Raw genomic sequence first — 27,650 nt, 5'->3', positions numbered from 1 at the left:
ACACTGGTCCCCCAAGGTAATATGTTGTATTTTACGTGGAAAAAATAATCGGGACGAAAATTATAATAAAATACCTTCAAACTTTTGTTGAGTTGTTATTTAAATCCCTGTGAAGTTTCCATCCATTTGGGCAATATTGAGCGATTGGATGGAAACTTAACAGGGATTTAAATAACAAATCCACAAACTGGTTAGAAAAGTTTGAAGGTATTTTATTATATTTTTCGTCCCATTTTTTTATTGTAACGCATCATATTTTTACAGTAAATTAGACACTTTTAAGTTTTGAATTTAAGGTTTAAATTTAAAAAAATAAAACATATTACCTTGGGGGACCTGTGATTATTACGACTTTTTAGCTTGTCATATGCTTTCCATATTCAACAGTCTAACAGTTGAGTCTTGTTAATGCCTTGTACACAATACTGCATGGTTTGTGACTCAGACTACTGCAAGTTTATTGATAAAATCCCTTATACTATACTGATTCCTTGCGGAATTCTTGACTACATTCAACCACCTATATATTATGCTACTACACTTTCTAAATCGGTTTGATTTTTATCTTACCCAATACAAAATATAATACATAACATTAATGCGCTAAACACTGCAAAATTGAAGCCATATATCTATTTCATTCAGGGGAGCCCGAAATATTTTACCTTTAAAGACGTCTCTTTGACTTATATAGTTATAGCACGGGCCAATGGTGATGAAATGATGTATCTACAACAAAGTAAGGGATTTTGTTGTTAGGCAACAGCTCTATAGTAATTTAACCTGCGCCGATTTTGAATATTTAAGAGTACACGAGGCTATGACTTTTGTATCATTTGGGTGGCTCCTAAAAGAAAGGGTATTCGGAAATGTTTTATTTTCGAATATTGGGAACCCTGTGCACGTGCGAAGGCCGATTTGATTCTACATTTTAGAACACATCTTAAAATTTGGTGAAATCTCAGACTGGACGTTCTTATAAAAAAGGTTCTTATAAAAAATGAGTGTACATACAAAAATTGCGTGACAGTAATTGTTACATTTAAATGTGATTGGTTGATTTGTCATAGCACTTGATTGGCTGTTTTACTCCTATTGTGTCTTATGGTTATTTGCATTTTCTATCAGGGCTCGAGTTAGTAGACTACAGTTGCTCGTAGCAACATAAATACGGCATGACGGCGATGGCGAAGGTGGTAAACTTACAAAGACTAAGCGCTAAAGTCAGAAGAGTTTAATTCCAAGACAAATTATCTTTCAAAATGACAGTCCAAGTTGAACTTGAACAGTTATTAGGACTGGCTTTGGGCACCCCTGAAGTAGGGGCTGTGAATTTCAATATATTACATGGAATTTTACGCGAGATACTAAAGCATTTAGGGATCGACAAAAAGGTTACTGAAATCTCCGAAGATGGAGGTTTGAGAGGTGCGATTGCAATTCTAAAAAGCGCGAACGAAGGAAGACAGGATATCGAGAAAACAGAGACTGATTCTGGTCAAACCGAGAAGGTGAAGTCAGAGCCGACAGCGAACTTGGCTAAACCAAGCGTCTTTTCGACTCCACAATACGGGAATTTGGAGTCCAAACTAAGCAAGATAGAGAAAAGGCTCGAATTATTGGATGATATTCCGAGTAATACTGAAATATTACAAAGGGCTAAACAGAAACAAGACGCTAGAACTCCAGTCGGGGATATGTGGCAATTCATCAACATAAATCGTAGACTTGGAGCCACGGAAACCGCGATCGAGAAGGTACTAATTACTGTAAATTCTACTTTATTATACACAACACAATGCACTATTCGCGTTCTAATAGAAATTTATACGCTATTCCATCAAATGTTGCTATTCTAAGCACGAATTCGAAGGAAGTATCCAAGAGAAAGTTACAAAACATACGTTTGTAAATAAACTGATAAAAATAGACCACAACTTGTTTCCATAAGAAAGTGCTAAATGAATCGCTTACTTAAGTTGACTATCCCTTTAAAAAAACTTTATTATTTCGTGAATATTCAGTTGCTACGGTTTCATGTTTTATATTAAATGTGTACAACTCTTTATAGGTTTGCTTTTAATAACACTAATAACATGCTGTGACAAATTCTTTTGTTTGTATTATTTTATCATTTTAAGGATTACTGACTTTAGATCGCTGTCAGAGAAAAACTGATAAACCCCAAAACTTTTTAAAACAGCGAGCGATAAAAGCAATTTCTAGCGAAGCGTTCAAGATTTTAACTTCAATGGAATCCAAGTTCGCACAATTTGTTTGTTTTGTTGTCGTCTTCGCTACTGTAATATTGACTTCACTAATTATTTTTTTTAATCCTGTAAATATTTTATATGTTTTTATATTTTATGTTGATGTATCTATTTTGTACTCAACATTTGGATATACTATCGACTTGATTTTTAAAATTCATTGAATTTGCTTCAAGACCTTGTAATTGTTTTCGTTAATATTACGGTATTAAGAATTCTGAAACATTAATAAGAAAAGTACAATTTTTCTGCCATTTAAATTATTTCTTAAATAATTAACGTCTGTTTTAAAAATGACGTCACCTGACATTGTTACTAGAAATAGCAACTTCAATTTAAGTTTACAATTTATATATTGTTAGTATTTGTTATTATTACACCCATACTGTATTATGATAACAGTAGTATTTAATTGTTGCCAAGTAATATATGCCCAATGACGTTTATATGATTTACAGAAAAAACTAACACTTCTCTCAATGACAGCTTACAAGTCTACTTGATAATATGATGGCAGAGGTGAATGATGTGAAAGAGCTTGCCAATGGTATAGATGACTTGAAAAAGCAAATATTAGAGGTGTGTAAGTACCTACAGAGTATGTTAGATGGGTTGAAGGGGGAGTGGTTGTTAGGGGAAAAGAGATGAGCGAGAAACTCTCAACTACCCAACCTATTGTTAACAGCAACTGGTCGAACTAAATGTTGAACTTGATTTCCTCAAGTGGGGCACCAATAGATAGAACATATAGCAAGACTTAAATCTGTGGTTTTGGGCTCCCCTATTGCTTCTAAAATTTCTATCTTAGATAATTCTGAACCAACCTCCCTTATCCACTCCAAAATTCTCTACTGGAAATATGTCACACACAGGCCTGTGGACTAGGGATTTGGATAGCCACTCCACTTTACTGAAGAGTCTGCCCAATTGTGTACCATTACAAGCTAGGACAAAATATCTAAAAGAAAGTGTGTGCTGCTAAATGGACAAATAAACCCTCTCTGCTCAATCTCCTAGCTTTGGAACTGACGGCTTGTACCAATTGCATATTAAGTATCTGTCATTGTATCACACAGCTTGAGAAGCAGCAATCCAGTCTAGAGAGCAGAGTCAAGGCACTGGAGAGCGTTGGTAAGACAATAGCAATCAGAGGGGGATCTAACTTAACTGCCTAGATCCACTACTGGCAATGGTAGCTCTAAAAAGCTCACTTCCATTCAACAATGGTCACTGTGTGCATATAGCTTCAAAGTATTTGCTTTTCACTATTTACAAAAGTGTCACAACAAGAAACTACTCACAAGGTTGGCCTATATAGGGGGGTGAATAGGGGTATGTAAATCCGCCAATCCGCAATATTTTCTGAGCAAATCCGTGGATCCGCAGAATTTTTAGATCCGCATGGTTTGACAGATAAACAATAGCATCGATTGAAATTTATTTAAAATCTGAAATTCGACCGTCAAAGCAGTCAAAATCTGCAATCTGCACCCGAATTGTCAACAAATCTAGAAGCATGATACAAAGTTGTTAACAAGACTGGGGAGTGCGACGCAGTCACACCCCTTTGGTCATTTCCTTAAACTTGGGGGGGTGGGGGGAGGGCACAGCTCTCCTGACCCCAATGGGAATAATAGCACTGAATAAGAAAGGTTTCTTTATTACATTTTCTTTCCTATACCTGTTTCATGATTACAAGAGGGTGTTAATCAGTTAAATCCCCCTAAATGCTCAATGTCTTCTAACCCCTCAAAATCTCAGAGAAAGTTGTTAGCTCAAACAAATCCCCTGACTGGACCCCTGTGGATGTAACCTTGGTACCAGAGGCTCCAAGCTTCACGGTAACAATGATTTGAGGTTGTTGCCGTGATGCTCGGAGCCTCTTGTACCCAGGGTTCTGTGGATGGTTTCTGCTGTTGTGATCACCCTTCACTTATTTTTATTTTATTCTCAGATAATTCAGAGGAGCAGAAGAAACTTGAAGACCTGATAAAAGAATTGGTAAGCATATCAATTGCATCAATTTCAAGATTCCATCTGGCCCATAGCAAGGGGAGCATGCAACTAGCGCTTGGTGTAGGGCTACGCCCCTCCTTGATTGGCAAAAAGAAAAAATTTCACCAGTTCATGTAATATTGATGTCTTTAGCACCCACCTCCCATCCTTGGCAAATCCTGGCTATGCTACTCCCCCCCCCCCATCCCCCCTCAATCCCACTCTATCCCCCATCCCCCCAATCCCACTCTTTTTAATTTTCTCTTCTTCATTGATGTACTGCTGTACATGCCATAATAGTCCAAAATCTTAAGACTAAGGTGTACACAGTGCATTCTAACAGCCTAAATTTAATTGCTCCATTTTAGAAAAGCAGGTTGGTGGCTGTCTATTTCATGATGGCAGAGAAGGAGTAGGGGAGGGCCCCCTTAGGAATTTGTGTTTCAAGAGCCTCTGAAACTTTCAGAATGCAGCATTCCCGTTTGAAAAAGTTTCAACTTTTATATTAGCTCTCCCCATGGATCGTTTACTGTTGATTAAGAAAGATTTGACTAAAAAGATAATTGTTGTCTTTTCAGAACAAGCTCAAAAGTAGAGTCAATGAGCTCCCAACAAAAGATGACCTGGATAATCTTGACATCTATGTAAAATGGCCACAACTTGAAGAAGCTTTAAATGCAAGACGTACCCGTACCCCTACACCTAAGCCCCGTACCCCTACTCCTTCTCCTCCCACTCCCACCCCTCCCCCTAGGAGCCCCACACCACTTCATCCCAGCTCAGAGGCGCTGGAGGCTCTGAGACAAGTAGGAGAGCTGATGGATAAGCATGAAGACTTGGCGGAAAGAGTGGATGGACTGGAGGTAACATTTTACCTCACAAGACGCCATCATTTTTCAACATTTGAGAAAATTACTGATGTTCATCTCCCTTACATTCCTTTTAACACTTTTTTTTAATTTCTTTAATCACCTTAGGAGGAAATGCCCAAAAAAGCGAACTTAGAGGACCTGGAAGAACTTAGGAAAAGACCTGGTTAGTTCTAGACAGTGAAGATATTTATTTGGGTGTTTTTAGGGGCTAACAATAATAGCATTTGGAACTAATGGCGCGAAAGCTCAGTGGTACGGGTTTCGCTTCTCAACCAAGAGCACGAGGGGTCAAATCCAGGTCAGGTCAACTTAGGATTTTTTTCTGAGATGAGCTAAAAACCTGGGGCCGGTTCCTAGAAAGCAGGTTAGCACTAACCCAAGGATAGATACGGCAACTTGACATTTGATTCTATAGCGAGGGCTTTTATCCCTGGGTTAGCGTTAACATGCCTTTTAGGAACCCGACCCTGGCTCTTTGAATCCACGGGCTATAGGATAGTCCCATTCGTACGATCCTTAGGACTAAGTCCCTAAACACAGGCTCTCCAGCATTTCCTTAATTCTTCTCTCCATTGATGACAAATGGGGGTTACAATAAAGTTTGGAGGATAGGTGTTCGTTTCTTTGGTGCGGAATATACGCTCGTTCTAATAACTCACTAAATTAATATTATTTTCCTGCGTTTTAGCCGTACCCGCTGATATTGTGGACCAATTAAAGCGACTCAAGGATGCAATGGATGCGATCAATAAATGGAAAGAGGAGGTTAGAAACTTGCTGCGCGAAAAGCATCGTGCCTTGTTATCCTGTAGGCAAAAGAAGACTTTTCTTCACTTTTCTAAGCCTTTTTAAGTCTGACCGCAGGTTAAGGAGTTCTTGTTTGTACGTAGGCTGCTACTCTTTTCCTTTCTTTTCTTTCTTCTCGTACTTTGTTAAGATTGAGTATTAAATGGATCTGGATTTCTTAAAAATAAAAGAATTGGACTCACGATAACGCGTCACGCCGCGTTTGGAGAGAATGATAAAGATGCATTCTTTCTAACTTCTCAAACCTAATTCTAACTTGTTAAACCTGACCCTGATTTTAACTTGTTAAACCTGTATTTGTAAAATAAGAAAACCATCCCAGCGGACCTTGAAGAGCAGTTAAAATCACTACGAGAAGGGCTGGCTCTACTTGATAGCCATCGCGAGCAGGTAATCACGTGATTTACCGACAACTTCAACATACTTACCGAAACTTTTCTTATTCATTCCATCAGATTTTATGAATTTTTATTATCCTTATCCTAGAATGACTAAAAAAATTAGATAACACTAAAAGAATCCAATGCGACTTGCAATATTCTGTAAACTCTAAATAAAATTCAAAAACTGCCGGAAGCCAGATGGCGATTTAGTTGTTGGAAATTGTCGGCAAGAATTATATTTTAAACCTCACTTAACCTATTTAGACACTCCCAGCTACCTCTAGAGACACCTAAAGATAACTTTACATAGTAACTCAGTGATTAAATCTCTGCACAAAGGGGAACCCTAAATGAAATGACTAAATGAAATGACTTTGTGTTGCTTGTTTTGGTAAAGCTAAAAGAAATGGGCGAGCAACTAAAACGACTAAAGAGCGTCAGTGACTTACTCTCCTCACACAACGAAAAGGTAAATCAGTATAAACCGATTATAAAATAAAACACAAATGAATAACTCACCCGGTGAAGGATATTTCCCATCGCATTTTTTTCTACCAAACCTCTCTCTGTAGATTCGCATAATGCCAATAAAAATATTCTACATAATCCATTAAAAGCATGCTTTTATTTTCACTCTAGCACAATCGAATATTAAGGATAATGTAAGCACGCACAATGTACAACTTTCACCTGAAGAATTTCAATCAGATACAATCTTAAAACGGAATATTTAATCCATACACATACTGATCATTCGTCTTCCCGTTTCCTGAATTAAAGAACGCGATATGTTTTGTTTGTTAATGAAATACAGCGGCGTAGCCAGGATTTTTAAAAGGAGGGGGCCCAAAAGGCCCTTTCAAGGCATTTTTTTCCTGTATTTTAAATAATGTCTGATACATTTACTGCATTTTTGGCTGCAAGAAGGGGGGGCTTGGGCCCCCTGGGCCACCCCCTGGCTACGCCCCTTAAATAGAGCGAATAGCACCGACATTTTCCCGAATGGCGCCGAGTCATTACCGAGGTGTTACCAAGTGATTAACCTCCCCTGGAATCATTACTGAGGTGGTGCCGAGACATCCCTGAATGCACCCGAGTTTATTTTGAGTCATTATCGAGCCGGTGCAGAGATATTCCCGAATCCACCCGAGTCATTTCCGATCAGTGTCTGATTGACATTCTTAATGTTGAAAGCTTCAGTTAATTCCTGATGATCTTCTTGAGCAACTAAACAAGCTGAAATACATGGAAAAAACAATGAGCAAGCTGAGAGACAACATAAACCAGGTATCTCTTCCTGCTATAAGCGATATTTAATTGATAAATAAACTTGCACTAAATCTTTAAGCACTGCACTTTCAAACAGCATCACCGCTTCCATATTACGCGTCCACACTAGACATAGACAAAAAGTCTCGAACTTTAAATGCTCTTCCATTGATCAAGATTGCCATACACGCTGCGAAAACCTGGTGGTTGTTTACAAGCATTATTCGTGTTTATAATGGTTGATTCAATTCAAAATGATAAATGTCTCTATGATAGCAAAATATAAAAACCTAAAAAATATGGCAAAACCCGCTATGTTCGATGATCGGATGCCATCTTTTATTTTGAGTCGGGCGGTTCCTGGGGGCGAGCGGAACCGCGCGGCTCATAATACAAGATGGCGTCGGACCATACAAGATGAAGTCCGCCTGCAAGCAGGCTACGCATCTTTGAAAGCAAATTTTGATTTAAGTAAAGCTCCCGTTAAACAGCACAAACATCGGCTAGCATTGCTGGCGAAGTCTTGCTCGATTGACCACAAGACCAAGGAAATGCTGGCGAACTTCTTCGCAGCACCATGGTGTACAGCGTCAATTTTTGCAGGGCCAACGTCTCGCTACACTGGTTCCAGAGCCTCGTCCGTCTCTATTTAGTGGCCACTGAATAGAGAGACGCTCGAGGCTCTGGGACCAGGGTAACGTCTTGCTAGCGTCTCGGCAGTAATGCTGGCATTGTTTGTACGGGGCTTTGAGTATTTTGAACGTCGCGACTTCTTTTAGATGGCCGTATAATAATGCAAACGACGGTAACGAAGAAATAGAATATCTATACATTTGAACCACTGGGAATACAAACATCGACATGGTCAGCATCCTTTGAAAAAAAAAACATTGCTGGCTCCAACAATGTTGTATGATGGAAGATGTTGTTGTGTTTGTAAAACATTTAATGCTAGCAGTATCGATAAAATATGATAAAGTATTAAAGCTATTGTTAAATATTTAAGCTACCCGCTAAACTGGAACGACTTGAAGAAAGAATGAAAGAGAATGCCGAACGCGAGGCACGCACTCTTCGAGACGGCCTCAGGCTTCTTAATAATCAAATTGAAAAGGTAAAAAATTACCAGAAAATAAAACTTTAAATGCAATGAAAATTATATTCACTACTATTTTGAACTCTACATATACTAATAAAGCTAAATTTTAATTATTAAAAGATAAAAAAGATGAGTCTGTCACCACCCCCATCTGATGGAAAGACACAGGTAACGCGCGCGCACTCAGGTTTTGTCGGGAACTGTTGTTTTGGCGGGAAATCATCTCACTGATGATTTTTTATTTATTTTTAATGCCCGTATTAAAATTATCTGATTATGTTGACATTTTCAGACACTAATAAATAAGCATCCACTTAAAAAATAAAAAAATAATTGTTTCTTTTTTTCCTCTCTACTGTTGTTATCTTTTCCTCACTCTTTGTGTTGCGTGCCATGTATATCTCGTAAAATATTTCTATTTTTTAATGTCTTTTTGTGAGATTGTATCTCTGCGCCTTAACCTTTAAGCGATGAAAATTTGATTATTATATTACATTTTGGAGCTTCCAAAAACAATCTATACCTCCTGTATGGCTGGCGGATTTAAGCATTGATTTTGAGGAGGAGGGGGGTGTTTTTTTTATACAAAAGCTATATTTTTGAGTCCCTGGGGGTGGGGGGTGGATCTTATCAGGCCCAGAACACATGGCGATTTTGAGTATTAGGGAGCTGACGCTCAGGGACTGCAATGACTTACACTGCGGTTAACTTAAAAAAAAAAAACGCAACTACGACGGCGTTGGTAGGGAGAATGATACCAACAAAATTGCATTCATGACTAGCGCTCAATTCTAAACTAGTTTCGAAAATACTTGTTTTGTAAGACTGGTTTCTAAATGATCGCGCTTAATCGCACACGATCGCTCTTAACAAATGTAAAATAGGCGCGCAAAGGCTCTTGGGTGGTCCCACTCGTGGAAATCCCCGTTACTAAGGGACGGACGAATAGGAAAGTGAAGGGAGGGTGGGGAGGTTTCAGTCGTGTATGTTTCTTTTTCTTGTCTCCAAGACGTGCATGAATTTTTTATCATCGTTGTATGCATTTTTTTCTGTCTGGTTTGAGCTGCATGCATTTTTTTTCCAGGCTTTTTATCGTGTGTGAATTTTTTTGTTCCCCCCTTCATTTTTCTAATGTCCGTCTCTGAGTTCTTCCTGTCCCGGATACATTACACGTCTACGCCATTGTCTTGTTATGTAATGAATTGCGGTGTTCATATTAGGGAGGCGGAGCGATAGATTCTCTGCGCAACATGGTGCTCGACCTTCAAGCGGAGAACGAAAAGCTGAAGAACACGACCAACGAGTTGATAGAAGAGGAGAACCGGAAACAAAAGCATTTAGATGTAAGATACCCAAACATATCCAACAGGACCACTACTAACCTCTTTTGAGATGCGATAGAATGAACATTCTGCTAAAATTGATAGGAGAAGGGGAGTGGGGGTGTGGTACACATAAGACGTGAAGGTCACGTCTTAATATAACGCTGCTGACAGTCAGGAATTGTATTCCAGGCGCTCTATTCCTACTGTGACAAGCTGCAAGAGAACAAGGCTGATAAAGAACAAGTTGCCATGGAAATAGACGTGGTAAGATATGCGTTGTCATGGAGATGTATGTGGCAATATGTCGGTTTCCACGGAACTGATGCTGGGTGAAGTTGTTGTTTTGATTTCCGATTCAATTTTTTGCGCATAGAAAGCGGACAAGAGGTCGCTGGACAACCTTGTCAGCAGGCTAAAGTTTGATCAGACCGTCGGTACCCTCGACCAAGCGATACAAGACTTGCTAAGCCGACTTGATGGATATGTAAGTACAACGGTGTATTATCCTTGCGTCTTTTCAAGTACCATATTTCAACGTGTCCTTTGTTCTACGTGTTGTTCACGTAACTAGTGAAATCATATATGTTCATTTCGTGATTTACTGCATGTGTTGTTACTTTTCCACAAAAAAAGTAACATTTGAACGGCACATCAAAGGCTCGATATTTGAATCGTAGTCGCGTTTGGGTCGTGCACTGACGCAGTTATGCTTGATTGACTCAGCGTCGAACTAATCATTTGCCCGATCCAATCAATCAGCTTCGATTCGTGAGATATCACCGAAATTCCGTTTGTAGCTTTTTACATTTTGTGTCCATTACGTAAATTGTCGGATGTATAAAACATCGTCCGCTTTCGCGCTCAAAGTCCACAAGATCTCCCAGGCGCGTACACAGGGAATGCGCAGGGTGCGCGCGCACCCCCCTTGTCGGCCAAAAAGTGGGTAATTTGTTATTAAGGAGTCTTCAAATACTTCTACAGAATGCTTTTTCCATTTGATACCTATGAATGCGCACCCCCCCCTACCCTCCCCCCTCAGCCAATCCTGGGAACACGCCTGTCTCCATATCATGAAAACTTTCTTTGTCGCGTGACGTTGCGTCCACACGTCGTTAACAATGACCCTTCTGTTTTTCTCTCAGGATGCTGGTTTGAAGGACGCGCTTGCGCAGTTGGGTAACGAAGTAGATCAGAAACTGGATCGTATGGAGATTGATCCGCTCAAGGACTACTTCGGTAAGCCGCTGGGCAGTGTGGTGACGGCGCTATATTTCAAACATATTTGTTATGAAAGCCCGCTTTAATTATTTTCATGTTCTTTGACTGTTGATTTCATGAAATTCTACGTAAAGTTTAAGACTTTCGTCGCAGCCGTTTTGAATAGGCTCCAGGAACACTCATTTTTTATTACCACAGGCATCCTCGCGTATCATCCCCAATCTACCGTACCGCAAATGATCTAATAATGTCGTTTGTTTATTAAGCTGTGAGGAAGGGTAGGGAGGCGTTTATTAGAGAGGGGCGTTCATTACAAACTTGTAAGCTTAGGGAGGGGCGTTTATTAGATAGGAAGCGTTCTTTAGATAGGGGGCGTTAATTAGATCATTTCCCTACGGTAAACCATTTTAGTAGTTTCAGGGGAGTGGATTGAGTGACTATCCACCCCCATTTTGACGAGTTTCTGGTACATATTTTTGTATCCCCTTTTTACATATCCATCCTCCCCCCTATTTAGAGTCTGGGTTTACTATTTAGAAGAAGGACTAATAATGCCGATATGTGGTCTTGTGCAACAGCTCATGCCAGCGAAAGTCGCGGAAATATTGTGGGGGGGGGGCACGAAATATTATGAAGATATTGTGGGGGGGGCACGAAATATTATGAAAATATTGTGGGGGGGGGCACGAAATATTATGAAGATAGTGTGGGGGGGGCACGAAATATTATGAAAATATTGTGGGGGGCACGAAATATTATGAAGATATTGTGGGGGGGGGCACGAAATATTATGAAAATAATGTGGGGGGGCACGAAATATTATGAAGATATTGTGGGGGGGCACGAAATGTTATGAAGATATTGTGGGGGGGGGGCACGAAATATTATGAAGATATTGTGGGGGGGCACGAAATATTATGAAGATATTGTGGGGGGGGCACGAAATATTATTAAAATAATGTGGGGGGGGGGCACGAAATATTATGAAGATATTATGGGGGGCCCGAAATATTATGAAGATATTGTGGGGGGGGGCACGAGATATTATAAAGATATTGTGGGGGGCACGAAATATTATGAAGATATTGTGGGGGGGCACGAAATATTATGAAGATATTGTGGGGGGGCACGAAATATTATAAAGATATTGTGGGGGGCACGAAATATTATGAAGATATTGTGGGGGGGCACGAAATATTATAAAGATATTGTGGGGGGCACGAAATATTATGAAGATATTGTGGGGGGCACGAAATATTATAAAGATATTGTGGGGGGCACGAAATATTATGAAGATATTGTGGGGGGCACGAAATATTATGAAGATATTGTGGGGGGCACGAAATATTATAAAGATATTGTGGGGGGGCACGAAATATTATGAAGATATTGTGGGGGGGCACGAAATATTATAAAGATATTGTGGGGGGCACGAAATATTATGAAGATATTGTGGGGGGCACGAAATATTATAAAGATATTGTGGGGGGCACGAAATATTATGAAGATATTGTGGGGGGGGCACGAAATATTATGAAGATATTGTGGGGGGGGGCACGAAATATTATGAAGATATTGTGGGGGGGGCACGAAATATTATAAAGATATTGTGGGGGGCACGAAATATTATGAAGATATTGTGGGGGGCACGAAATATTATAAAGATATTGTGGGGGGCACGAAATATTATAAAGATATTGTGGGGGGCACGAAATATTATGAAGATATTGTGGGGGGCACGAAATATTATAAAGATATTGTGGGGGGCACGAAATATTATGAAGATATTGTGGGGGGCACGAAATATTATAAAGATATTGTGGGGGGCACGAAATATTATGAAGATATTGTGGGGGGGGCACGAAATATTATGAAGATATTGTGGGGGGGGGGCACGAAATATTATGAAGATATTGTGGGGGGGGGGCACGAAATATTATAAAGATATTGTGGGGGGCACGAAATATTATGAAGATATTGTGGGGGGCACGAAATATTATAAAGATAATGTGGGGGGCACGAAATATTATAAAGATATTGTGGGGGGCACGAAATATTATGAAGATATTGTGGGGGGCACGAAATATTATAAAGATATTGTGGGGGGCACGAAATATTATGAAGATATTGTGGGGGGCACGAAATATTATAAAGATATTGTGGGGGGCACGAAATATTATGAAGATATTGTGGGGGGCACGAAATATTATAAAGATATTGTGGGGGGCACGAAATATTATGAAGATATTGTGGGGGGGCACGAAATATTATAAAGATACTGTGGGGGGCACGAAATATTATGAAGATATTGTGGGGGGCACGAAATATTATGAAGATATTGTGGGGGGGCACGAAATATTATAAAGATACTGTGGGGGGGCACGAAATATTATGAAGATATTGTGGGGGGGCACGAAATATTATAAAGATACTGTGGGGGGCACGAAATATTATGAAGATATTGTGGGGGGCACGAAATATTATGAAGATATTGTGGGGGGGCACGAAATATTATAAAGATACTGTGGGGGGCACGAAATATTATGACGATATTGTGGGGGGGCACGAAATATTATAAAGATACTGTGGGGGGGCACGAAATATTATAAAGATACTGTGGGGGGGCACGAAATATTATGAAGATATTGTGGGGGGGCACGAAATATTATGAAGATATTGTGGGGGGGCACGAAATATTATGAAGATATTGTGTGTGGGGGGGTGCTGCCAGTGCCCAATAGACGTTTCAAGATAGTGCTCCCAAAAAGCCATAAAATTGCTCCCAAAAAGCCATAAAATTGCTCCCAAAAAGCCATAAAATTGCTCCCAAAAAGCCATAAAATTGCTCCCAAAAAGTGCTTAAAAAGTGCTCCAAAATCAAATATAGTGCTCAAATAGTGCTCATTGGCGAAAAAAAATATATTACCGTATATTTTTAAAATTTTTAGAGATAAGTTGTGTTTAAATTAAAATTTGAAGAAAAGAAAGAATATTGCTTTTATAAAATACATGCATTAGAGTATTTTATATTGTTGTCCATGAACGGGTAAATCACACTTAAGTGTATAACAACTAACAGTATTATAAATGACTTTGTTCTCTTTTGTGTTTGTTTACCCTTGTTATTTGGATACTTCTAAAAAACAATGTTCATTTACAAACATCACCAATGTCTAACCTGATAATGTCTAACCTGATAACAGACCTTAATTATAACAATCTCCTAACGAGAAACAATAGATGTAAAACAGGAAAACATGGCAAACAGATCTTCTAGACAAGGCATTCTATTATTGTAATGAACTCCACAGGCTACCCAATATTTGTGGTTACCAAAGCACAGCCTACCCCTATTAAAACGTCGAAATCACCAGTCTTACAGTCTTAGCCTAGTTAAGATAATATTATTTGTAGTAAAGGAAACTAGAAATGTCTATATAAGACAACAAAACCTAGTAACATGGGTTAAAAAAGCTAGAAGTTGACTTTTTTACCCAAAAAGTGCTCTCTGATCAAAGTAGTGCTCCCAAACCCAAATTGCGCTAAAAAAGAGTCGAGCACAATCTGGAAAGGCCTAGTGCCCAACCCTCTGCTACGTTCCGGTGAAAACAATTTACTTTTGTGTGCCCAGAGAGGAAGATAAAGGCGATGAAGTGCAAACACGCGGACTTGCCGCTGAACGAGGATCCTGCTGCAGGATTCCGCAAGTGAGTACTCTTCAGGGGTAGGGTGGGGCGCATATGTACCACACTATCCTATCCGCCAATCGCATTGCGTTTCTTTGACATCCTCGTTCTCATGCAAGGGTAGAGCAGAACCGTCTATATATTTTTCACTACTTGTATGCGATGAGGAATTGGTGTTTTTAAACTTTCGAGTTTTAAGCTCCTGAAATTAATATTTGAGATTTGTTATCAAGCTACTCAATCTGATTCTGAGGTCGGGGGGGGGGGGGGTAGGTCACGTATAGCAACATTGGATACATTAATCCACCGACAAAACTTCAAAAAATAATAGCAAAATTTATTGCCGAAATCACTGCGTTACGAAGCACATTAACGTTGTAGTCCTTCATCGCATGTGAAACTATCTTAATTTTATTTGAAACTCATCCCCTGTACACAATCTGTATAAGGACCCTCGGGGACCCAGGGCGTCGCGGAGATCATGCAAACAGGGAGCGCGCCGCGAGAAAGAAACAGGCTGAAAAGCGTCTTCCAGTGCTCTTTCTTTCTCGCACGCTCCCTGTGTGCCCGATCTCCGCGGCGCCCTGGGTCCCCGAGGATGAAATAAAAAGTATGTAGTAGTCGTACATATGATGAAAACGTTGTCGTTGTGAGGGACTGGTACCGAGGACTCTTAGGTTCTTTTCAGATACTTTCTCCATTGACCTTAGATGCTCACAGTCACTGTTTTTTTTCTTCTGATTACAAGTCATAATGTTTACGAAGCACCTGCGGTACGGCAACCTTAAAATAACAAGAATCATGCATTTTTTACAAATAAGGAATATATTAGTTTCCTTATATTCAAGTGACCGCGTTTGGCAAAAACGACATTTTTTCGCTGAATTTTTCTTGATATGACGAGCATTGACTTCCTCTGCGTCTGTGTTTACATGCCTTTATTCGTAGGGCTCTCTTGCGATTCCATTGCATCTCGTGTGATCGCCCCGTTGACATGGCCCAGGGACCGTAAGTACCGTACTATTATAGTGATGACAATCATAATAATCATCATCGTCGTCATCATCATCATAATCATCACTATCATCATCATCATCACCATCACCATCACCATCACCATCACCATCACCATCACCATCACCATCACCATCACCATCACCATCACCATCACCATCACCATCACCATCATCATCACCATCACCATCATCATCACCATCATCATCATCATCACCATCACCATCACCATCACCATCACCATCACCATCACCATCACCATCACCATCATCATCACCATCACCATCATCATCACCATCATCATCATCATCATCATCATCATCATCATCTCCATCATCATCATCATCATTGACATCGTCATAATAATGCGTATTCTAACCACAGCCCAAACCCGGCCCTGCCCAACACCCCCGGTATGCCACCGTCTCGCTCAGGAAGACCGTACACGACGTTTGAACTGGACCAGATTCGCCAGATGAACCGTGGCGTGACGTATGACCAAGACGGTTCCATGACAACGGCACGCTCATGCGGCGGGATCCACACCGTGACGTCACCACATAAGAGGAGTGCAAGATTTAAGTAAGATAATAGCCTGTATTTTGGTTAAAACGAACAACGCGTGAACCCAAAGACGCGAAACCTCAAGTAATCTGCGCCGGTTCCGATGTATCGCGACGCCGCATTTTCAAAACATCGATTTGTTTTTGTCTTTTGGGATTTTCTGTTCCGCCAGTCAAATTATTCTAAGCCAATCAGATTCTTGCCATCTCTCGCCTAGTGCAGTTGCCCGGCTTTTTGTCGCGACACTGTCTGGTTTTCGTCCAGAGGGGAAGCCAGGGAAGAAACGAAACTCTGATTGGCTCAGAATGGTTTTTGACGGAACAGAAAATCTCAAAAAGCAAAAAGATAGACCCTGAAAATCGAAACCGCCTAACCCATCTTTTAAAGTTCTTAAAACCTTTCACTTATATCAATCTAGCCAGAAGGAAGCATAGATAACCTTTCAAATTCTGAAAAGGGAATTGAATTTGATTGAAATTTGATCAGATCTTTGAAAATGTTCCTGGCCGCGCGAAAGGAGATTGAATCGAGTGAATAATTTCAAGTTTTGGCGGGAAAATCTAAAACAGCGTATTTTCCTTAAAACCGTTTAAATTCAGTGACGGCAATACCACAAAATATTGGCGAAGTGTTTTCTATTGCAATGCCACCCACAATAAAGCGAAGAATAATTTAAAATCGAGAATTATATGCGAAAAAAGGAAATTTTGTTGTAGGTTTCAAAACAGCGCGCGCTAGTGAGAATGTCGCCATTTATGATTGCGAATGCACCGCGCGCGCACGATGCAAAAAAAAAACAAAAACAATTCATACACTACAAAATATAAAAGACTTTTTTCCTGAAGTTAATTAATTATTTGATTACCAGGTTGAGATATAAAGATGACGGTAAAACTTGTAACCACACAACGATCTTCAGCAATAAGTAAAAAGACAAGAACCGGTTTAGCGCCTTTAGCGCGCCGATATATTTTCTCATGTAATTTGTGTGACATCTCGATCTACGTCACAAATGACCAAAATACCTCGTATTACAGATTTGAGTTATTATTAGCGCGAACGCGCGTTTTATAGGGTCCACATACCATTTGGAAGATGAAAATAGAAAGAATTGACCAAATCTATAAACTCTGAAAGGTTATTTGGACTTTAGGTTTAAAAGGGTATGCGTATACTCGTCAGACCTGAGGGTTGCCGTTTTATAAAAGTACCACTGCCGTAAAGGAATGGGAGGGGGGGTGGCACTTTTGGTATAAAAATTAGCAATAAATATAGGAACAAATCGGGAAGAGAAAGAAGCTAACGACGAAAAATATAACATTTTTAGCATTTTAGAAGTACGAAAATATAAGTAAAAGTTTTCTCGATGGAGCCTGCCGTCCAACACACCCCCTTGACAATCTACGGTCCTAAAAGTCTGTTCGAGACCTCTTACTTCTAGCCAATCCCCGCCACCCCTGATTAGTAATCAAGTAATTAACATGTCTTCTTCCTTGCAGTCAGTATTACTATTTCCGCGATGATGAAGTGGTTCCTGTTCCTATGGCGCAGAGGTAAGATACCATACTCCCTGTATTCTCGACTTTATAACACAGAGGTTAGCTACTACCACTACCTGTATTCTCAATGTTAAAAGAAGCCAAGCTCCCGGTTTATGAGAGAATCGCGATAATTCACTAGAACGAGCTTCAGAGGTACCAGGTTGAAATTCAGCTCAGCATTCCATCTAGAGCTGTAGAGGATTTTTAGATGCCCTTTCTTTTCGTACTCCATTAAAACTGCATAGTTCGACTATTGTCATCTTAGCAAAATACCAAGGGTGAAACGGCATCCATCTCTATGGCTAGTTTAAAGAAGCTATTGGGATATTTTTTCAATTAAATTTTGAAAATTAAGTATAAAAGCCCGTTTTTGTATCTACTGCGCATGTGCGAGTAGCTATGTCATCACGCTGAAAAAGTGTGTAAGAGTGACCACAATGAGTGACCGCTTTCGCGAGGTTTGCTTGGATATACTTCGGGCTTCGGTTGTTATGAAGCGCTAGTTTAGAATCACTTATAAAAAAGGAAATATCTAAATAATCAAAAGATTTCGGGATTTGTTAATCAAAAAATAAAGTCGATGTAATCTCGATGTAACGTTAAGTTAGTGATTTATAAAAGTGTTTGCAATTCTTGCCGAAACACACGATCGACCTCACGTAAACACGCTCCCGTTTCGAGTCGCGTATTTTTGCCCGTATCCGATTCCTTTTAACGGGAAAATAAGTGGCAACAGTTTCAGAGCTTTATTGAGGTTCTCTGTAGGGTCAAACATATTTAAAGTACTTATTATTTCGTCATGCTCTACAGAACTTTTCGAAGGACAAGAAGGGTTCAATACAAAGCAGTAATAAAAATAATTTAAGTACCTCGATTTTCGGCTGAGAGACACGTGGCCAAGTGTCTAGCTCATCGGACTCGTGTGAGAGACAGGTCAAGAGTTCGAATCCCTCTCGGAAGTTTTTTTCCTTTTTTTTTTTCAATGTTTTTAAATTCTTATCAGTCTTATACCGTTTATTAACAGTTTTCATAGTACGATGATACTAAAATACCCTATAGAAGTATGATAAGCATTACACAGTTGCCGTAAATAATTGTTGCAGTAGCTACATGCACGTTACAGGCCTATTTTTATGTTTTTGTATTTATATTTCATCACATAATTTGTTTTCCAACGTTGAATAGCGTCAATGACATAGGTGTAGCTAGCTAGGACACAGGCCCGCCAGCAATTTACATGGTAATCTCGAACCTGTCCTTGTTGCTTGTTTAGGGACGAGACAGAAATTGTGGGAGACGATGGTCACATATACAAGGGGCGAGTTGACATGGACGGAAATCAGTTTCCAGAGGTGAGTGAAGTTAACTCTCTTTATGACGGACACCCGGACAGACAACAAATTATGACGAACACCCAATTATGACTCACACCCGGTTATGACGCACACCATATTATGAGAGACACCCAGCTATGACTGGCAAGGTTTAAGACACCCGACACCGTTATGACGGACACACAACTATGACAGACATCCGGTTATGACAGACGCCTGGTTATGACGAATATCCCACCCCATTATGACGGACACCTAGTAATGGCGGACATACCTTATGATTCCCGGAGACCAGGAAATGACGAGGTAAAAGTCGGATAGCTGTTGACTACAAACACTGTCCGTTATATCGAGGTAAAAGGCGGGGGCTGTCAGACTGATATGTGTACAGCAATGTTCGTAATAACGAGATAAAAGGCAGGGGCCGTCAGACGGATAGAGGCCGGAGTACAACACTGTCCGTAAAAGCGAGGTGAAAGTGGGTTTGTCAGACGGGCTCATGTGTACAGCACTATGTCCTCTTCTCTCTTTATTTCATGCTTTTTGGCCTCCTTGTTTTTCAGGTTTCTAATTCTCCCCGTCACAAGCCCAAGTCTCCTAGAGCAGTCTCAGCCAAACGCTCACCCAGTCCCCAGCCTCCACGCACAGGAAGCCCAACATACAGAAGGCCACGATCAGCTGTACCCAGCTCTCCTCGTTCAAGAGGCGAGGGGGCAGATCCCATGCCCGAAATCCCTGCACAGTCGTGAATGACATGTGTACACGACTCGTGAATGACATGTGTACACGACTCGTGAATGACGTGTACACGACTCGTGAGTGACATGTGTACACGACTCGTGAATGACATGTGTACACGACTCGTGAATGACATGTGTACACGACTCGTGAATGACGTATGACTCGTTAATGACATGTGTACACGACTCGTGAATGACATGTGTACACGACTCGTGAATGACGTATGACTCGTGAATGACATGTGTACACGACTCGTGAATGACATGTGTACACGACAGAGCGTTCTTGGGCCCACCGGGCTTTCTCCTACCTGATAGTTGGGATGCGTTGCTGGTTCATTCTAGAGCACGTCCTAGCCCTCTCAAGGCTTCGACATTCCATTCACATACCACAGTTAATACCACAGGGTAAAGGGTTATTTTATACTTTTATTTCTCAAGAAACGGGTCGGTACGCAGCTCTTACAAGCTGCAATTTGATTGGGCAAATGAACAATACCCGCACCTCGACACAAAGAACGAGAAGAATAGAGACAAAACAACTCCTTTGTAGAACAAAGATAATAATAGGAGACAAAGCAGCTGCGTACTTACTCCAAGAAACTCGAATCAGTATATTTTACGTGAGACGGGATTTCTTATTCCTGCTTTTTTTCGTGAACCTGAAAAAGAGGTTAATATACTTTATAATGAAGCGTTAAGTGACCGTCTTTTATGTCAGTGAAACATGATTCATACCTTTACCACGCTGATCCTAGCGAAAGAGTGGTCAAATAGTGTGTAATATCGTGTCAAGATCTTGAAGAAACAACTCTGTCACTTTGTGCCTAATTCAATCATATGTAATTAATAATAATTTATATCCATTTTCTCATCATCTATGATCACACAATTAAGGTTTATCATTTTTATACGTTATATAGAACTAAGAGTTGAGGAGAAAACAGTCACATTCGAACAAGTTGAGTATGTACGCAGCTGCTTTGTCTCCTATTATCTTTGTTCTACAAAGGAGTTCTTTTGTCTCTATTCTTCTAGTTCTTTGTGTCGAGGTGCGGATATTGTTCATTTGCCCAATCGAATTGCAGCTTGTAAGAGCTGCGTACTGATCCAACAAATCACGAATGAGTCATTTTTTGGGAGGTAATACAGAGACCAGAACATATGATACTTAAGGGGGGGGGGGGGGGAGGGCACATGAATGACCCACCCCGTGCTACAGCCCTGTGAGACTCTAAATTTCAGCCAAAAAGTGATTCTAAGTAAAAATAGGTGGTTTTGACTTTTTTGTGGGTGATCCTGAGGCCCTAATCGTGTGGCACCAGCTGGTGTGGCCTTTCAGACAGCATTTTCAACATTTTCTTGCCGCCCACTCTTGATATTTCAGTTCTCTTTATTTCCAGATCTTAGTTACACATCCAACACATGTCATACTTGATTGCTGTACTTAAAACTAGTAGTCCTACAGTAGCTAAATTAATATTTTGAGTTCAAGTTCTTGAGTATAAAAAATGATGTGGTGATAAACCAAATTTTGTAAATAGTGTAATTATATAACAACCTTGTTCTAACTGTGAGCACCAAAATAAAACATGAATCAAACGCTGCACAGTATATTGTTTTGTTTTTAACAGGGAAAGGTACAGCTCGTATAATCATATAATGACAAGGTATGATCGTAGGTCTCCCACATGGTCAAGTCAAGCTGTGCTCCACTACCAATGTTTGGAGTTCTTGGATTGTTGCGCTTTTGCCACTGTGTATTTTTGCCCACAATCACAAAGAATTCAATTGAGTTGGGCCCTAACGCGAGATGCCACAGGGATCCCATAATCTACTCGAGTTATATAGGTGGTGTTCAATACACTTCATGAACACAGGAAACCCAATACCAATTGAAGTTCAATGGAATCCCATAATCCACTTTATGTACATAGGTATCAAATGGTTTCCACAGGAAACCCAAAACCACTTGAAGTTCAAAAGAACCCCATAATCCAATCCATGAACAAAGGTATTGAATGGTCTCCAAAGGAAACCCATAGCACAGGAATTGCATAATTGAATGAATTCCACAGGTATAAAGGCATATGGCATCCACAGCAAACCGAATATCAAAGGATCCCATGAGTATTCCAATTCACATGACCTGAGCGTCCTTGAATGCAAGACAGACAACAGCTTTTTGGTGTCCGCTGTACTCGCGCACCACTTCACCTGCTTCCACATTCCATAGACGGGCGAGGTTGTCAGAGGATGCTGTAAGGCAAAGGTTTAAACAAGTTGAGGAGTTAGTGGTTTGGGCGGTCTTCAGTCCCTCCCCCAGAGGCCAGCTCTGTTGTCCTGGGTCTAATAATATGTGTCCTGTCTTTTTAAGTCAGTCCATGCATTCCAACGAAGAACTAATTCTCGAAACATCATAGAAATTACTCTGTTTTCATATACCATTCACTCATGGTTTCATGTTGTCTTTCTGTCTACCCAGTTGTCCATCGGTTCATTTGTAAGTAATTTGTCTGTTTGTCATTTTATCACCTCTTTTATAATTCTGATCACCTCAATTTCTATAAAACAAGGGAATTTAATCACCATCCATCCACTTATCAATTTTTCTATCCAGTCTTTCTGCCAGCTTGCCGTTTTTATTTTTTGTCTGCCCATTTGTGTCTTCACAATGATCCCCACCTACTCACCTGTAACGAGGTACTGGGAGTCCTCAGAGAAAGCACAGTCCCACACCCAACGCTGGCTTGTGTCACTGAGGGTCGTCTTGAGAGAGAAATCTGCTGTTTGCCATATCCTAACTGTTGTATCAGCAGATGTAGTGGCAAGGAGGCTAAGAAATTGTGTACAGAAACATATATGAGAATTGTTATTATAGCAAATGGATAGGAAGATAATGACAGAAACTTGACCTTTTATGAGAACTTGATAAAGCTGATTTTTTTTTTCATCACCAGACAGTTAAAACAGTTAAAACAAACTGGCTACTATTTTTAAACAATATTCTACATTTATCCCAGGAGCTAAAATGGCGAGGGGACTTATGCCTTTTATTAATTTTCTTACACTCTGGGAAAACACACATGAAACAGGACAGACAAGAAACAGACTAAATTACAAAAATATTTTTTTTTTGTAAATTGGTTGATGGCTTTTATTTACAGTAACTGAAGCTTATCCAAAAAGTGTATCTAAGATTAAGGTTGTCTTGTAGCTCATATCTATCCTGTGCTCTTTAGAATAAGTTTATTTAAAAAGGACTATCATCACCTAGCATAAATTACCACGAGTCTGGGCTGAATTGGCACTTTAAGGCGTATCTCTTGTGGGCCTCAACTTTTGTTTTTGGATGAAGCATTGTTGGATCATCATTTGTTCCACCAGACAGCGTCCACACATAACAGTTACCCTAGAAAAATAGCAAAACTTTGTACAAAATATGTATTACCCTAGAAATATAGCAAAACTTTGTACAAAATATGTATTACCCTAGAAATATAGCAAAACTTTGTACAAAATATGTATTACCCTAGAAATATAGCAAAACTTTGTACAAAATATGTATTACTAGAGATCTATAGCAAAGCTTATAACCTTATTATTGACTGCAGCCATGTAGCTTGCCTCTCGGTCTATGCTGAGGGAGAGGACAGGGGAATTGGCATCAGGAATCTGGTAATAAAAATAGTGCTCTCAGTAACAGACGATAATCTGAATCTGACACTTATTGACAAAAGAAATCAACGCGAACTTGTCAATTTCAGCAGCAAACTAAATCCGTCCTAGAATTCAGTCCATCCTAGAATAAGAATGCCTCCATTCTATTGCTAAAGCCTTAGGTAAAATTTCTGCAATATTCAAAACAATAGTGTCACGAGTCAGATGCAGTCTTTTTAAAGCAGAATACAAATATATATGATTTTTTTCCTAAAAGCTTGTAGCCATTTTTTTGTTTTTCATGGTGAAAGCTGTGCTTTTAGAAACCAACAATAACATTACAATATTTGTATAGCTTGTTATTATGGAAACACAATAAAAAAAACTTAATTTGTATACCAGCTGCTCATTGTGATCTGTGCGTAGGTCCCACATATGAATAGCTCCACTCTGGTCACCAACAATTAACTCCCCCTGAAACAGAATCAAACCTTGTTAACTAAAGGGGGGTACTATACAAGCACAAAGCTAAGGGTGGGTGAAGTACTAACCTGGTTTGGGTGGAGAGCAACACAATTCACAGGTGCATTGACCTGGAAGACTCTCTGGCACTGAAGACTTCGAGTCCTGGAAAAATCAATCTGTTTTCTAAGTAAACACAGAAAGTGCTTTACAAACATTGAGCACATTTTAGCTAATTTATAGAAAAGTTCTGGTTTAGAATGTAGACTAACAAAATCAATATAATCAAGTAACGATACCTGCAAATATCAAACAGATGTTAAAGTACAAATTTACTGTTAAAACTTATTGAACGCTGGCTATTTTTTAAAGAATTTTCCCCCAAAAAGATAAACAAATATACAACTTCCTCAGCAACACAGCACCTCAGCACTTTATTTATCATAACAGGGTTAAATTAACAATATCATTTATTAAAAAGTATTTAACAAAGTTTAAACAAAAAATTAATTGGATATATTCTCTGATGATAAAACTATGAAACCCCTAAAAATTGGCTGGATTGTGCCTTGTTTGCAACATACTCTGTGTTTACGTTGTAAACAGATATTGATGTGCTAGCTGAAACATGCCACAGGTAGATAGAGCTAGGAATTTCACATTGGATCTTAAATGGGTTTTCTAAGTAAAACACAGAAAGTGCTTTACAAACATTCAGCATTTCAGCTGTTTTTTTATAGGTCCCTTCCTTGGGCTCCCTTCTTTTTTCAAACCATTATGTAAATTGATTTTAATATAATATTTGTTGATGGAAAAAGTTGGTTGATGTTCTTGCTGCATACCTCAAATCCCATATGCGTGCAGAGGAGTCTTCTCCACCAGTGAACATCCACTTTCCGTCTTCATGGAAGCCGACAGCAGTCACATTTTTGGAGACCCCATCGTAACTAACAACCTGTTGGCAAAGGATCAAGTAGGGATCAAAGGATCAAGTAGGGATTAAAACAGGAATCACACCAATTTACTTCAGGCTATTGAAACCGTAATCGACAAGAGAAAAAAAAAACTATTAAGGCCATGCTATTTAACAGGCCATCTGCATCTTTTAGAAAAGTAAGATTCTTGGTTTTAAACTACCACTTAGGGCTCAATCCTAACAATTTTGCTAAAACTTACTAAGAGCTCAAACAACAATAACAAGTTTATCTGACAATATTTTAAAATTACTGGGATAAGCAGGGAAGAGTGAAATTAAATTAGTTGAACTTTGGTTTGGTGCAATTCGGCAACCATGGACAGCTAACATAAAAGTTTCAATCTCCTCATTATTTTTTTTTACAAATAAAATGCTTTATTGAAGAACCACTCTGGCACCTACCGGGTTTGGATTAGCTGAATTGATATCATACAATCTTATATGTTGGTAACCTGGAAAAATATGACCAAGGTTATAAACATACACGCATACACGCATTAGGATAATCTTATATGGTTACAACCTGGAAAAAAGGGGGAAGGAATAAAGACTTATGGGACTCAGGGGGAGGGGTAGGGGCATATGGAACTCAGGGGGAGGGGTAGGGGCATATGGGACTCAGGGGAGGGGTAGGGGCATATGGGAGTCAGGGGTAGGGGTAGGGGCATATGGGACTCAGGGGGAGGGGAAGGGGCATGTGTGACTCAGGGGGAGGGGTAGGGGCATCTGGGACCCAGGGGGAGGGGTAGGGGCATATGGGACTCAAGGGAGGGGTAAGGGCATATGGGACTCAGGGGGAGGGGTAGGGGCATGTGGGACTCAGGGGTAGGGGTAGGGGCATATGGGACTCAGGGGGAGGGGTAGGGGCATATGGGACTCAGGGGGAGGGGAAGGGGCATATGGGACTCAGGGGGAGGGGTAGGGGCATATGGGACTTAGGGGGAGAGGGAGGGGTATATGGGACTCAGTCCTCAGCCCATAATACTCCCAAAAAAGATCAATTTCATCATACCTGCTGCAGCTAACAGCTGTCTGTCAGGCGTGATCTCCATAGAGTTCACCTGGTGCATTATCGTCAAGGAAATGAAAACACAACTTGTGGTTGCCATGCATGCAAGGTGATTAGCAAATATGGTAGCCAATTTGACGTAATTAGCCCCAGATGAAAAAGTACCTTTTAATCCTTTTAATCCTAATAGTGTATTATAAAAATTGGTTACACTCAATAATCTAATAAAGGTGTTTGACTTCTATTGGAACCCCCCCTTCCCTGGAGGCATTCTAAAACAGTGGATATCTACAAAACGAAGACCTAAAACCTAAAACCTGTGATCACAAAAGCAACGAACACAAAAGCTACGACCCCAAAAATATTGCTGTTATTGTTTAACCTACCTTGTTTCCCAACAGGAATTCTTATGCCTATTTGGGAGAAAAAAATTGTTCGTTAGACCCTAGCCCTATATTGTCGGACAGCAGATTTCTTCTAAAAAAGCAACGGGAAAATCATGTTTCATTTTCATTAAAATAATGCAGATAATAACTGTTGACATATTTACTTTGCAAAACTCATAATAGATTTTAGTTTTTTTTTTAGACTATTTCTTCTTCGTAGCAAGCGATTCAAAATACATGCATTGCGTGTGTGACAGTTTGTCACGGCAAAATGTGTGTTTGCTCATTGATCGCTCAAATTTACGTTGAATCGTTCGATAGTTAGGTACAAACAATTCGAGCTATCCCGAAGTGTCTACGGAAACAGAGGCCAAATAGCATAGGATAGGATTTCAATCACCATTTTGCGGTGCGTGAGAGAAAATTATTTCTAGTTTTGCGAAACAATAAACACTCATAAAAAGCTTCGGAATACATGCTCTTTGAATGTTGTTTCTTCGACTCGATGGGTCATTTTTCGGCGAGTTTTCCTATTGTTTGAGATACTTACGATTTTTGAGTGTGCGATGGGCACTGTCCGATAATAGGTACCACTAGCTTATTTATACTTGTTCTTTGACTTACTTTTGGAAAATGTCGATGCCACGGCATTGTGGTGCCAGTTGTCTACAGACATCGATAAAACTAGGATTTCAATAATTTTTTAGCCAATCTATTCGTTGCCTTTTCTGAACGTAGTATTTTCATGGAGTCAAGCTGAATCAAACGATAATAAAATTGTAGATGCAAAAAGGATATTGAGTCGGGGTGTTGAACAGTACGGCAGCATATCCCACTATGAGCTTGCCAGAATCGAATAGTGTGGTCGTATCCAGACGTAGCTAGAAGTACTGGCTCGCTTTGGCCGTTAGATGGCATCGTGAGGTAAAATCTCTCTTAACTACATTCGCCGATAGAAAAGGTAGAAAGTCATCAAAACAAAATGGCGACGAAAACAGAGAGATCAGGGAAGGACTGGTAACTATTCCACAGGCCACCCA

At 39.9% G+C, this 27,650-nt stretch overlaps 2 protein-coding genes across 5 annotated transcripts; one reads left to right on the top strand and one right to left on the bottom strand.

The window, feature by feature from the left end:
* The first annotated feature begins 1,134 nt into the window (after positions 1-1,134).
* On the top strand, positions 1,135-21,723 carry LOC5500875 (glutamine-rich protein 2). 4 transcript variants are annotated; one of them, XM_048719972.1, is made up of 22 exons: positions 1,135-1,757; positions 2,757-2,849; positions 3,347-3,401; positions 4,225-4,271; positions 4,844-5,128; positions 5,243-5,300; positions 5,826-5,902; positions 6,254-6,334; positions 6,725-6,796; positions 7,522-7,614; positions 8,603-8,710; positions 8,816-8,863; positions 9,916-10,038; positions 10,210-10,284; positions 10,394-10,504; positions 11,163-11,256; positions 14,870-14,945; positions 15,873-15,932; positions 16,323-16,520; positions 18,002-18,055; positions 19,317-19,395; positions 19,941-21,723. In XM_048719972.1, exons 1-22 carry the CDS (start codon positions 1,263-1,265, stop codon positions 20,124-20,126), a joined length of 2,568 nt encoding a protein of 855 aa, XP_048575929.1. In that variant the 5' UTR covers positions 1,135-1,262; the 3' UTR covers positions 20,127-21,723. The 4 variants fall into 4 exon arrangements, with proteins under 4 accessions (XP_048575929.1, XP_032225156.2, XP_048575930.1 ...); XM_032369265.2 differs by lacking the exon at positions 7,522-7,614; XM_048719973.1 differs by lacking the exons at positions 8,603-8,710; positions 8,816-8,863.
* On the bottom strand, positions 21,493-27,627 carry LOC5500874 (target of rapamycin complex subunit lst8). The gene is made up of 10 exons (XM_048719978.1): positions 27,409-27,627; positions 26,228-26,279; positions 25,618-25,667; positions 25,082-25,194; positions 24,329-24,404; positions 24,177-24,251; positions 23,715-23,792; positions 23,405-23,529; positions 22,811-22,953; positions 21,493-22,376 (listed from the first exon to the last, which is right to left on the bottom strand). The coding sequence occupies exons 1-10, from the start codon at positions 27,526-27,528 to the stop codon at positions 22,258-22,260; spliced, it is 951 nt and encodes a 316-aa protein (XP_048575935.1). The 5' UTR covers positions 27,529-27,627; the 3' UTR covers positions 21,493-22,257.
* Positions 27,628-27,650: the final 23 nt, after the last annotated feature.

The sequence above is a fragment of the Nematostella vectensis genome, chromosome 12 (genome assembly GCF_932526225.1).
Source record: "Nematostella vectensis chromosome 12, jaNemVect1.1, whole genome shotgun sequence".
Classification (NCBI taxonomy): Eukaryota; Metazoa; Cnidaria; class Anthozoa; order Actiniaria; family Edwardsiidae; genus Nematostella; species Nematostella vectensis.
The sequence above is the reverse complement of the archived record's forward strand: the minus strand, read 5'-3'. Positions and strand labels throughout refer to the sequence as shown.

Coding starts and splice junctions, on each gene's coding strand:
- LOC5500875 (XM_048719972.1), top strand. CDS start 1,263: ATGACAGTCCAAGTTGAACTTGAACAGTTATTAGGACTGGCTTTGGGC. Junction 2,850..3,346: donor TGAAAAAGCAAATATTAGAG/GTGTGTAAGTAC, acceptor TGTATCACACAG/CTTGAGAAGCAGCAATCCAG. Junction 3,402..4,224: donor CAAGGCACTGGAGAGCGTTG/GTAAGACAATAG, acceptor TTTTATTCTCAG/ATAATTCAGAGGAGCAGAAG.
- LOC5500874 (XM_048719978.1), bottom strand. CDS start 27,528: ATGCCATCTAACGGCCAAAGCGAGCCAGTACTTCTAGCTACGTCTGGA. Junction 24,405..25,081: donor GCACGCATATGGGATTTGAG/GTATGCAGCAAG, acceptor TGATTTTTCCAG/GACTCGAAGTCTTCAGTGCC. Junction 22,954..23,404: donor CAATTCAGCCCAGACTCGTG/GTAATTTATGCT, acceptor ACAATTTCTTAG/CCTCCTTGCCACTACATCTG.